This window comes from Narcine bancroftii, chromosome 11, assembly GCF_036971445.1.
Source record: "Narcine bancroftii isolate sNarBan1 chromosome 11, sNarBan1.hap1, whole genome shotgun sequence".
Classification (NCBI taxonomy): Eukaryota; Metazoa; Chordata; class Chondrichthyes; order Torpediniformes; family Narcinidae; genus Narcine; species Narcine bancroftii.
The window spans coordinates 87,401,784-87,414,057 of NC_091479.1; the positions used below are offsets into that span (position 1 = coordinate 87,401,784).

Genomic DNA, 12,274 nt, shown 5'->3' on the forward strand with positions numbered 1-12,274 from the left:
AAAAATCAAGCCTTTACTTACTATCCTTTGACAGGAATGGCAACCACCTTGATGTCCCTCTAAGCTTTCTTCAGAACTACTCTGCAATTACAGTTTTAAAATTATTCTGTTTTTTAACCCCAACCAACCAATTTTCCCTTGCAACCGCTGCAATCGTGTCTGCCTGTCCCGCATCGGACTGGTCAGCCACAAACGAGCCTGCAGCTGACGTGGACTTTTTACCCCCTCCATAAATCTTCGTCCGCGAAGCCAAGCCAAAGAAAAGAATCTCACTAGATAAATGTGTTGCCACTGCCAGGTGTGAGTTACATGATAAAATGGGAGATTAAAAAATCATTCATCTGTGTAAAAAGAAGTTTTCAATCAGATTTATAGAATCACTCCCCTTGAAAGATGGAAGCAAATGACTTAAAGAAACATTACTGGTTTTTATAATCTGTTTTGTTGCTGTGCCATCCTATTGGCTATAGAATTCCATATTAAGAAACCCATGCAAGAGTTTGGAGCAAGGGTACAGAAGGAGGATTAAAAACAAAGACATCTAGTATGGACCACATAAGCCACACATATCAGTAAGGATCTCTTTCATTTGTTTATTCATTTCAATGAGGACTAGAAGTGTGGAAAATGATCAGCAATCCATTTCAGTAATATTTGATGGGAGTTTTCAACCAACAACAGTTAAGCGTAAGATCGGTCAGTTATATTAGACCCGATGGAAGAATTTCCTGGTGATACTTAATAATTGAAGTTCATATATGAGGCATAATTATTTTAGAAGGGTTCCAAGGACTATATATGCTGATGTATAATGGAGTGGTGTACTTAAAATTTTAAGTGGGGGGGGGGGGAAGAGGGAATTTCTAATATGGGAGCAGAAAATATGTCTTTTCAGTATTTATGCAATAGCAGTCTGAGACTACTTCCTAAAAAAAAAGCTTTAAGCATTTGAAATTTAGTGACTTAAGACCATGTGCTTATTTGAGAAAGGAAGGTTGCTTATTTGTAGAAATATTGAGATATCCAAGCTGAGCTTTCAAAGATAAATGGCAAAAGGAATAGTACCAGTTCTGAATTGCTTGCTAGTTGGTTTGTCACATTCTGAATTGTTTCGATGAGATGCTCACAGCACTTCTTCAATTTTATTAAAAAAACTGTAAGCTCTTCATTGCTTGTGAAGAAAAGAAGAGCAAATTAATAACAATAAAGTATAATCCAAAGAAACATCCATTTGGAGGCAATAAATGAATAGTTGGTTTCTTAAGTTATGGTCTTCAGTAACCTCCAAATTCTCTATTCAAGAAAAAAGCTATGGCATTATCCAGGAACAAAGATATTGAACGGTTTGTGCTGCACCACTTCATCTTCCAATTTTGGCAGTTCTCAAGTTTCAATACAAATTCTTATTTTCTTCAATTAAAATTGAATCACTAATTATAAACTTTCCTTCATTAACTGTCACACTCAAAATCCCCAACTACAAGAATACCTTGATGGCACTTTGTTTGTAACAAAGCCACCAAGATAGATTTCTATATAGCTCTAATAAAGAGGGCGAAGGCATAGCCATACTTATCCACCCAAACTGCCACACACATTCATCTAGAGGTGCTTTTACTCAGCATTCTTGATGTGCAAAGCTAAACAAGGTGGTGCCACACAGTAGTTCTGGAGTTAGTGCTGCTACTTCACAGCTCCAACAACCCAAGCTCAATCCTAACTTCAGGCTCTGTCCAATGCATCTGCTGGTCCCATTGTGGCCATCTCTACATCGAAGATACTGGACGCAGACTGGAAGATCGCTTTGCTGAGCGCCTTTGCTCTGTCCACATCAGTATCCGGGATCTCCAGTGGGCAATCAGTCTGTGCCCCACTCACATGTTGACAGGACTGTCTATGGCCTCATGTACTGTCCCACCAAGACCATCCATAAATTGGAGAAACAACACATAATATTCTGCCTGGGCATAGTCCAATCAGATAGCATTAACATTGACTTCTCAAGTTTCTAGTAGCCTAGTCTCTGTTCTCCCTCACCTCCTTTTCACTACTTTCCTCTAGCTCTCCATCCTCTTCCCTCTCCATTCACAGAACATTCCTTCCTCCCCCAGCTTGCTGGTGTGCTCTCTCTCCCTTATCCACCTATTACTTCCTGCCTTTGGGACTGTACTCCTCCCCCTAACCCTCCTTTTTAGTTCGGACAACTGTCCACATTTTTCTTAACACGATGAAGTGCTCAAGCCTGAAATGTTGGTTTATGTATCTATATTTGCTCTATAAAATACGCAGTTTGACCTGATGAGTTTCTCCAGCATAGTGCTTTTACTTAGGTGCTATCTATATAAAATCTATGCGTTCTCCCTGTGACTACATGCCTCTACCTTTTTTTTTGGAATATTTTGTTTTTGCTTTTCCAAGACTTGCTCAAATCCAGAACAATAATATAATCTTTTTCAACAATGATATATTACATTCAGAACCCCTTTTCTCCCCCATCCACTCCTCTCCCTTCCCTCCCATACCCTAATTTAATTAAATTAAACAAACATTTAAAAAAAAATCTGTAGTCACAGACCCTTAAAGGAATCAAATATAAACCCAAAATAACAAAGTATAATGAAAAGTCACAAAGCAAGAGTATGTCATCTGTGCCATGACCCACTTCATTCATCTCAGTCATTTCACTGTTAGTATGAATTTTTACCTATTTAGAAGGGGTGCAACTATATCTGCAGACCTATATATTTCGGATAAGGCTGCCATACCCTAACGAATGTGTCATAATTCCTCCTTAAATTATACATTATTTTCTCTGGGGAATACAACTCTACATTTCAGTATTTCATTATGTAATATTTAGTTGGGAGTCAGGACTTCCACATGAGTTCTACGTTTCCAAGGCGACCTTCAAAAACTGGATTTGGTACTTGGACAGTTTAAAACTCACATCCATAATGTTTCCCAGAAGGTGCAATTCCAGATCCTGTGGAAAATCCACCTTTGTAATTTTATTTCAGAATGTCCCCCAGGTCCTCCCAGAAGCATCTCAATTTTGTACACAGCCAGGTTGAATGCCTTTGCCTCAGTGCACCTGTTTCCTTCCTAAAGAATTTGGGGAGGTTAATTGGCTACTGTTAGTTGCCCTTAATATAGATGGGTGGCAGAGAATAAATGAAGTTGATGAACAGGTGAGCGAGTTAAGGTTAATGAGAATGGTCAGATGGAAATGCTGAATATGACACTGACTCAATGGGCTGAACAGCTTTCTCTGTCATAAGAAAAAAAAATGCACATTTGCACCCTCACAGGCTTTGGTGTTGGCTTGGTGGATATATATATATATATATATATTCAGAAAATTAAGATGTAATCAAATAAAAAATACTTTTCTTAAATTCTGGAGTTGATACATCACTGCACCACTTCGCCCGCATTCAGAAAAAAAAACTCTATTGTCAATTGAGAAATCAGTTCAGTTCCCAGTTAATGTTGGAGTTGATTGTATCACTTATTAGAAAAAAATAGAATTATGGCAACATTAAAGAGTCTGAAAAGTGGCATTTAATGTACACAGCATGTTTTTAATTTGCATGCAGTTTCAAAGCAACACAAAACTTCTGCATTAGAGGATTTTAGCTTTTGGTCATCAACACAAAACATAAAACAAAACCTATTATCTACAAGGGATACGAAGTGCAAGGCTTCTCAATTTTTTTTACAGAACTACATCTGTTGTATATAGAAATTAAATCAAATAATATTGGTTGCTATATTGGACCAAATGTTAGGCTAGATAACTCCATTGATCTGTTGGTGCCCCAATATCATTACAAAATCTATTTGGTTCTTCAAAAGCTAAAAGTTTTTGCAAGATAAAAGGTGGTAGATATGAGTATATTAAAGCACTACTAAATTTAATTTGTGTAGACAATGCTTTCTGAAATTCAGGCATGGTCAAAAGTGACAATACCTTTATTAGTAGCCAAGCTGGTTCATTCTGTTGTTAATGGTTTTTGTGGGACAGGGTTAATGTAATGACATTAAAATCACTTAATCTGGTTTCCGTATTACACTAGAAATAAAGCATCAACATGGATCTAACTGGCTCAGTGAACATAGTGTTTCCTTTTAAATATAATGGTATTTTAAAACAATACCTAACTTGTCAAGATTCAGACATTTCTCTAAACCAGAACAAAACAGCAAGCTGTTGTTCTGATGGGTTTTGATAATCAAATGTCACCCAGTGACTTTCTTGTGTATTCTAAAATATTTTTGAAGGAAATAAAAATGATTATCAACAGAGTGAAAATCATGTCTGAAAGTAATCACTTTCAAATCAGTATTATCAGATCATTTTTACACATTCTTGTCCAAGAACTTATAGAAATTGTTATCACTCTTTAATTCCATTCCTCCAACAATCTGCTCTTCTCCAAAATACAAGCTTGAAATCACCTGACTGAGTGTTCCTAATTCAATTGATATTCTCATTTCATTCTTGATGAGGAAACTCTTTATAATGTGCTTAAAACTTCCCCCTTATTTTATTAATATTGAAAATGATTCAAAAATTATAAATGCAAAATAAACTGGAAAAAAGGTTGATCTTTGGTGTTGCAATGCAAAAGGCTGTTGGTTCTTAATGTTAAGTGTTGTTTTCATTTGCAATGAACGTGTCACATAACTAAATGGAATATTATTGAGTGTAAATGCACCTCATCTTCTGGACTGCATCAATTTAGTTACGTACAGGAAACAATCTTGGAATTGGAGTCTTTTGAGGATACGTGCAGTCAATTTCACATCAGATTTTTGACCTGAAACTGACTGCGTACTCCATCAAAAGGTTGTGATCCGGAGACTGATTGTTTACCGTAACTTGAACTACCACTTTTTCACCATGTTGTCAGTTTATAATGCTCAATCAGCCACTTCTAAGAAAGGGAACTTCGAATTTAGCAACATTTGTAGAGGGTGGAAAGTCTATCAAGATCTCTTTTTTTTCTTTAAGCGTGACATCTATTTCAGCAGATTGTGCTGGCAAATAGCAAAGGTCAGAGAGGAATTGGGTCTTTTCCAGTGTGCTATTCCAAAGTAAAACAGCCACTTATGACATCAAAAATATTTTTAATATGCATCCTTGGACCTGTTCATCTATTTTTAAAAGTTTCAGGAAGTTCTAATGGTTAGCCATGATAGTTACCAGTAGGTCTATATATTACCATAAAATACACCGTAGAAAGCAACAGTATGTAGTTTTCAACTCATTCTGAGAAAATCCAGTTACCTTAGTCTGTAACATACCTATATCTCCAGCGATAATACTTGAGGATTTCACTTAAACAATATTCATACATTTTTTTTAAGATTTAGAGGTGAAAAGTTGCATGCAATTTTATACAAGACAATTTAAAGTATTTTGTGTTAAAATCTCGACTCCATTCTCTTCTGTTATTTTTTAAATTACATTGATGTTTAGTAACCGAAAGGAGCACCAAGCCAATCTTAAGCAATAAAAAAATCACCATAGACAAGCAAATGTTATTTTCTAAATAATTTGAAAAATAGTATTTTATAAAATCCAAATCATTAAATTACTTTAAGTGGTTTTTTGATACATATTATTGGGAACTGTTTTGCAGATTAATCATCCTAATGGTCTCGGTGTGGTGGTGGGAGGGTGGGGGGGGGGGGGGGGGGGCGGGGGAAGTATCTGTGAAAGCAAATGGCAATCCATCACTCCCAAATGATTTAACTGCAATGAGCTTCAGGATTCTTTAGTCTAATCAAGAACACAATGTTTGTCAAAGAGATAAGGTGAAACTAATATTCATGATGTGAAATTATAAAATGAGCAACAAATTGAAAATTTCATCTACAAATTAATCTTCAAACCAGTTAATGTACAAGTACTAGATAACTTCTGCAGCAAGATTATAGTCTTTTATTTTATTGATAAATGGAGAAATGTTAAAGTAAATATACAGTTGCTCATTTGGAACTTTAATCAGATAAATTACCATCTATATTATTAAGGCTATGGGGTTACACAAATAATATTGTCCTAATCATCTGATTTTAGCTTTTATTTTGTATGCTCATTCTGGTTAAACTCTAGACAGTGGGCTATGTAAGACAAGGAAATTCCAATCTGACTGTACTTTTATCTGTGGATTTGTTATTCCAGTTCTGTTTTGAGAAAATAATTCACATCCCAATATTTCCAAGTCATAAGCTATATTTGTAACAGATTTCCAAATCAATGTTACAGCATATGATGTTGAAAGTAAAACTAAAAAAAGTCGATTTTAAAAAATTCTTGAAACATTTCATTTGTTTCTATCTTATAAATTCTTATTCATGAACTGAGCATGGAGTGTGGGTACATCTGACAATCAATACCTGAGCAAATGTGCCCACCTAGTGGTCGAGAGAAATGAGTGCCACTGAATTAAAACAAAATTGGCAGAGATACAATTACAGACTCCACAAAAATTCCTATGAAGTGTATCATACTTGTATAAACTCTTCCACTTTGCTCGTTCTCCATTTTGTATTGATATCATGTGTTCACGTGCCTATTTCTTTCTCTATTCAATGATTGTGGTAAAATGGCGGCACTGTTGGCACAGCGGTTAACGCAACGCTTTTACAACGCCAATGATCGGGACCAGGGTTCGAATTCCGCGCTGTCGAAAAGGAGTTTGTATGTTCCATGCCTGTGTGGGTTTTCCCCAGGGGCTCCAGTTGCCACCCACCATTTAAAACGTACCGGGGTGTAGGTTAATTGAGTGTAAATTGGGGTCATGGGCTGAAATGGCCTGTTACTGTGCTGTATGTTTAATTTAAATTTTTTTAAAGTTCCATATTCTGGGAGTCATTTATGTGCATTATGTGTTTCTTTCCACGTGCACATCGACTTTGCACACCTGGCTATCTATTCACTGACTGGGCGTCAGTTTGTCTCAGTCTTGCTTTTCAATCAGAAGGGATACATTACCTGTTCCATTCTTCTTAGATTTGTACATCAATTACTGGTAGACCAGCACCTCAATATGAAATTGTTCTCCATCTCGTCAACATGATCAAAATCTATTCAGCCAAAAGGGATTTTAAGAGATGTTAGTAGTGGACATGAAGAAATTGTACTAAATATTATTGAGGTGATGCTAAATCTACACTGGGATATTTCAAAATTGTGGTCACCTCAAATTAGAGGAAGTCAAATTGGGACATTTGCCTTCATATAACTTGGTCACGGAGAAAGAAATGAACGTATTGTTTAATTATCTAAATAACTTGGAGTTGCTGCAGAATGAATACATCCATGATGCCATAATCAAGATGTAATATAGCCAGTTAAAGAGGAATGGGGGAAAACAGGGATGGCAAAGAAAAATCTAAGGGAAATATGAATGGAATAGTATCTGGGAAATTTATTAAACACCTGTTCACGGTGTCATTTTCAGAAAATAATTTATATGGTATTTTCAAAGCATAAGGTTTTACAATACAAATTTTAGAAAACCCAGGCTATTATTTCAATGTTTATTTTAATTGCAATGGAAAAGTCAATGAAATGTAACTGCAAACTGTATTCCTTCAATTTAAAATAAAAGCCAGGTGACAGATTATAACTGCACACATTTTAAACTGTTGACACCGTACAGTGATGTTTGAGGAAAAAATACTTGCAGATGAAGACCATAAATTATTCAGTTTGCATAAACAAATATAATAACTGCAGAAAAAAAAATCAGATTTACAAAATTCTATCCATAGAAATATTCAATGGAACAAATCAATTTAGGCAGAAATATATTTGCTTTGATTAATCTTGGCTCAGTTTATTTGATTGAAAATTAATGGGAAATTTGAAATATTAAATGGAAACTTGAAATTCCATCTGAAACTTGCAAAAGTACTCCTTTTTAAAAATAAATACTTTAATTTTTCAACTCAATGATCCTTTAATCAAACGGCTTCTCCGTTGAAAGATTCTACTCATCCTGTTGAGTATTTACAAAAAGTTTAGCCTTTATTAAAGTTTCTCTTTTGTGTTTCAAAGAACATTGACCTGGATTTCATACTTGGGTAGAATTTGACAGTGCTTGCCACTGATCTTGAAGGAAGATATCAGCAAAACCTAGTCATTGCCTCTCTACTGCCCTTGCTTGCCAATATCCTTATATTCACTGCAATCCCTGCAATATTGAATCTGGAACATCATCAGGGTGGCTAAGAAGTTGATCATATTCATTAATTCCCAAAACCAAGAGGGACGAGGCAAAAGTTTTAGTTTTTTTTTTAAACATTTTATATTGCTTGATAAAGATTACAGTCAAAGCTAAAATATCACAAGTAAAACTTGGATTAAAAATAACCTCTAAAAAATTGGGAAATGATCAATGTAAAATTATTTTAGGACCATGGATTATACATGCATTGTTTTTTTTTAAAATAATTGGTCAGCATTAAATACTCATCAAGACTTCTTGTAATAAGCACAGTTTCAAGACATTTTAAAATGCAATTAGTTGTGACTGTCAAACTTTTTGTTAACTTAATTTTTTGTTGATCTTCATGAACACAGAAAAAAGTGTACTGAAGATGTCTGAATTACAAACAATTACACTGGGGCTTGGGCATTAAACGACAAAGAGAAATGTGAGAAACACTGATAACATTACTATTATAATTGCAAAATCTGGGCCAATGCATTCTTCCAAAAATATCTTCAGCTATCTTAAGTTTCTAAAAATGTAACATTTTAGATTTGAACTCTGCTAATGTCAAAGATTTCAATGCTCTCAAACAGTACATTTCTGCCAATGGTTAATTAACTGAAAAGGAAAGAAATACTGGACTTCTCTTTATATAATCCCCTCATATATAAACATCAGATAACATGTTAGGGTAAACGACTGAGCTGATGTGAAAATTAACATCTATGCTTGAAGTTACATAACTTGTGCATTAACCTGCCAGAATAAAACCAGTCTGAAAATTCTCCCATTCAACAAATGAACAAATTATGCTGTCCTGCAACTGAACAATCATTTTAGATTAATATCGATTGAGAGATGGGAAATCCATACCTTATTTTAAAAATATTAAATCTCCTAGAAGGAGACCTCAAGAATGATAAGTGTGCCTAAACATTTCCTTTATAAAACATCAATATTTCAATCCCTGTGCTTGATACACCAAGTTCAGATGAATTTGTTTTGACTGTTTTATTCTAACACCTAGTTTAGCATTAGAAAGATTAGAGTTTGTTAATACACTTTGCATTTAAAATTCATATACAGCAAAATGGTTTTTTTTTTTACCTCCTTTCAAAGATCAGGATTAATCTTGCTGCAATCTTTTTATTCATTTTGAAGATGTTTAAGAAATCTTAACATCAATTCCAATAAACAAAGCTCTGGATTTGCAGTGCACATTACATGCAAAAATGCAACAAGCTGGTTTGATGCCTACAATTTACTGCAAATAATTACAAAAACATCTGAGCAAAATGTTTTCATTCAAAACATTAATTTCTGAAACATTTGTCAAAGGTGAGGTGGAGTTTAAGACCCTCACATTGGATTAATTAAATCACAGCTTATTTTAGGAGACAGGATAATAGTCGATCTCATTCTTTCTGTCATCCATAACACAAATCCAAACTTTCTGACAATCTCAGGGACATTCTGTGAACCAAGGCATATTTGCAGAGAGGCAAAGGGAATTAAGGATTTCAACGCCTGTCTGCTTACTACAAGGTCTTCCACGGCACATAATTAATTGTGATATTTGCTTGAAAAACATCAATAATGTGAACACTACTAACTATGTACATCCATTCTCTGTGACTGATAAATGACAGCAGTTTTGAGATGCAAGGACAAAGTGTGAATAGAGACTAAAATTCTTATTGCAAGATAATTTTCATAGTGTGACAATAAATCAATTTGCATTTAAATTCAGAATTTAACCTTTAATATCTGATGCTAAATTTGCAATATTTAGGAAAATACTGTAATTACTTTTATTCGATTAAATTCTTCAGCACATTCTCCCTTAAAATATTTAAGGGTTCAATTAAATGGTTCATTCTGCTTCACATCTTGAATGCATTCTCATTCCTGGCTTAAAATGTATCTGTTATCTACACTCTCTACAAAAATTACTTAGTCCACTTTTGGCAATTTCTGAAATGGCTTCCTTGACTTCGAAACCACAAAGTTATCCAGGGCACTGCTTTAACCCATTATCAACACTGTTTAAACACTTTAAACATCAATATTTTGCAATCAGTGGAGTCAGATTATAATAATGTATTATTAATGTCATTCTGCAACATCAAAGTACTTTGTACAGAAAGTATTTTAATTGTTATTTAAGGGAGAAAACTGCTTAAATTTTATTTTAAAAATGTTTTTCAATTCATGTAGAGCCCAAGAACGATCATATTCTGTTCAATCAAGAAAGGATCAAGGTTCAGTGAGCAAAAAGCATAGAATTTCAGCATGTACAGGTGCAATTCATCTGAGAAATGGTAAGTAATTACCATTTAAAAGACTTGCAAATCAAAATGTGTTCTGGACAAGCAATATCCACCAAGAAAGGCAAAACTGGTAGCTTAAGAAGGAAAAATAAAACTGCAAGGATCTCTTTCACCTCCTTAGACATTCAACAATACTTCATTCAATGGACTCTCATCTCTTAATTCTTGAGTAAAAAGTAAAAGTATATATTCTGTAGCAAAGATCCAATTGAAAATATTAATGGAAGATGTATAACTGCTGAAAATAACACCCTCACTCTCTGCTTCAAAATAAAAATATAGAGAATCACATCCTTGGGATGTTTCAAGGTGTTTGTTAGATGATAAATTACTTAAAAATACAGTACATGTAATACTGCAGCAAACTGCAGCAATTAAGCTCGTGCTCTACTCTGATACATAACTGAAACCCAACTGATCATAGCCAATCCAAACTTGACTAAAGGACATGTTTATTTCCTACCTAACCCCAACATTTATATCATGAGTATAAATCATACCAAACAAACCATTGTACAGAAGCCTGCCAAGGCACACATGCCCAATTGTGCATGTTACAAGTCCTCATATGTACCGTAAGACACCAGGTATCCCTAAAAGGTTTGGTAGATGCCTAATAAGTGCAATTTCTAGTTGCTTGAAACTCATTGGTGTAATGCCAAACGAATACACCTGAATGAAGAATAATCAGTTTAAAAACAAAAATACTACACTGTACAAACTTCACTTGCATGAATAAACCTTAAAGCATTTTACTTTATTTTCAGTCCCATCCTTTGAAAACATTTAACCATCGCTGAAGTTACAGGTTCCTCACCCTCCATGGAGCCGCCAGAAAGATGAACAATAACATTACAGATGATTAAACCCCCTTCCCCAAGTTTACCGATAAAGCCTTATTAATATACTTAATGAGATACTAATAAAGATTTCTTTCTAAACAGGGGTAAGAAAACACTAAGAGAGTTGCCCCAATGGTGAGCTGCATCAATCAGCTCTTCATTCTGGGTGAAGTCATTGCTGTTTCACACTTTATTCAAACAGATGCAATGAGCAAAACACAACCCAGGTACTCTGCCAGCTGAATATTTGCTCCCATCTTCACCAAAGGTTTGTGTATTACTTCAGTGAACATATATTTTTACATTTTAAACATGTATTTTTTAATCTATTATTATATTCTTATTTATTTTAACTTTAAAATTTATTTTCCTCAATTATTTTTGCCAGTTGCTTGAATTCCAGATAACCAGGGGTTTTTAACCGTATCTACATTTTCAAACATTGTTTCCAGGCAAAGCCCTTTTGCAGGATCCTTACTTTTACCCCTCCACTTGCAGATAAACCCACTGTTGACCTCCTGAGCATGAATAATTTTTTTTCTAATCCCTCTACCCATTTATAGTTATAATAGCATGGTGTTATATGTGGATTGTGGAGGAACACTTGGCATCCCTGTCTGGAACTTATTAGGAAATCGCAACACCTGCCAATCACCGTTGTACGCCAGCTACCCATTAGTACACACCTTAGTATTGGCTCATTGGTCAGACACGCAGCTCAGAACAGTATAAAACATCGATGCATACCACATTTCTCCCTCTCTGTCTCTTGGTCCAAGTCCCAGACATCGCTTCATGCCGGGTCGCTACTGTGGCCACCACTGGAGGAGTCATGGGTGAGGTGTGCACTATACTGAGTTAAGCCGTAACAGTG

General features: G+C 34.9%; 1 protein-coding gene across 2 annotated transcripts in view; it reads right to left on the minus strand.

Moving 5' to 3' along the window:
- asz1 (ankyrin repeat, SAM and basic leucine zipper domain containing 1) overlaps positions 1-12,274 on the minus strand; it is a 69,406-nt gene that overhangs the window by 4,188 nt on the left and 52,944 nt on the right. For both annotated transcript variants that reach the window (XM_069902820.1, XM_069902819.1), the window contains exon 11: positions 1,066-1,171. In XM_069902820.1, coding sequence (XP_069758921.1) covers positions 1,066-1,171 — 106 coding nt within the window. The remainder of the gene's footprint in view (positions 1-1,065; positions 1,172-12,274) is intronic.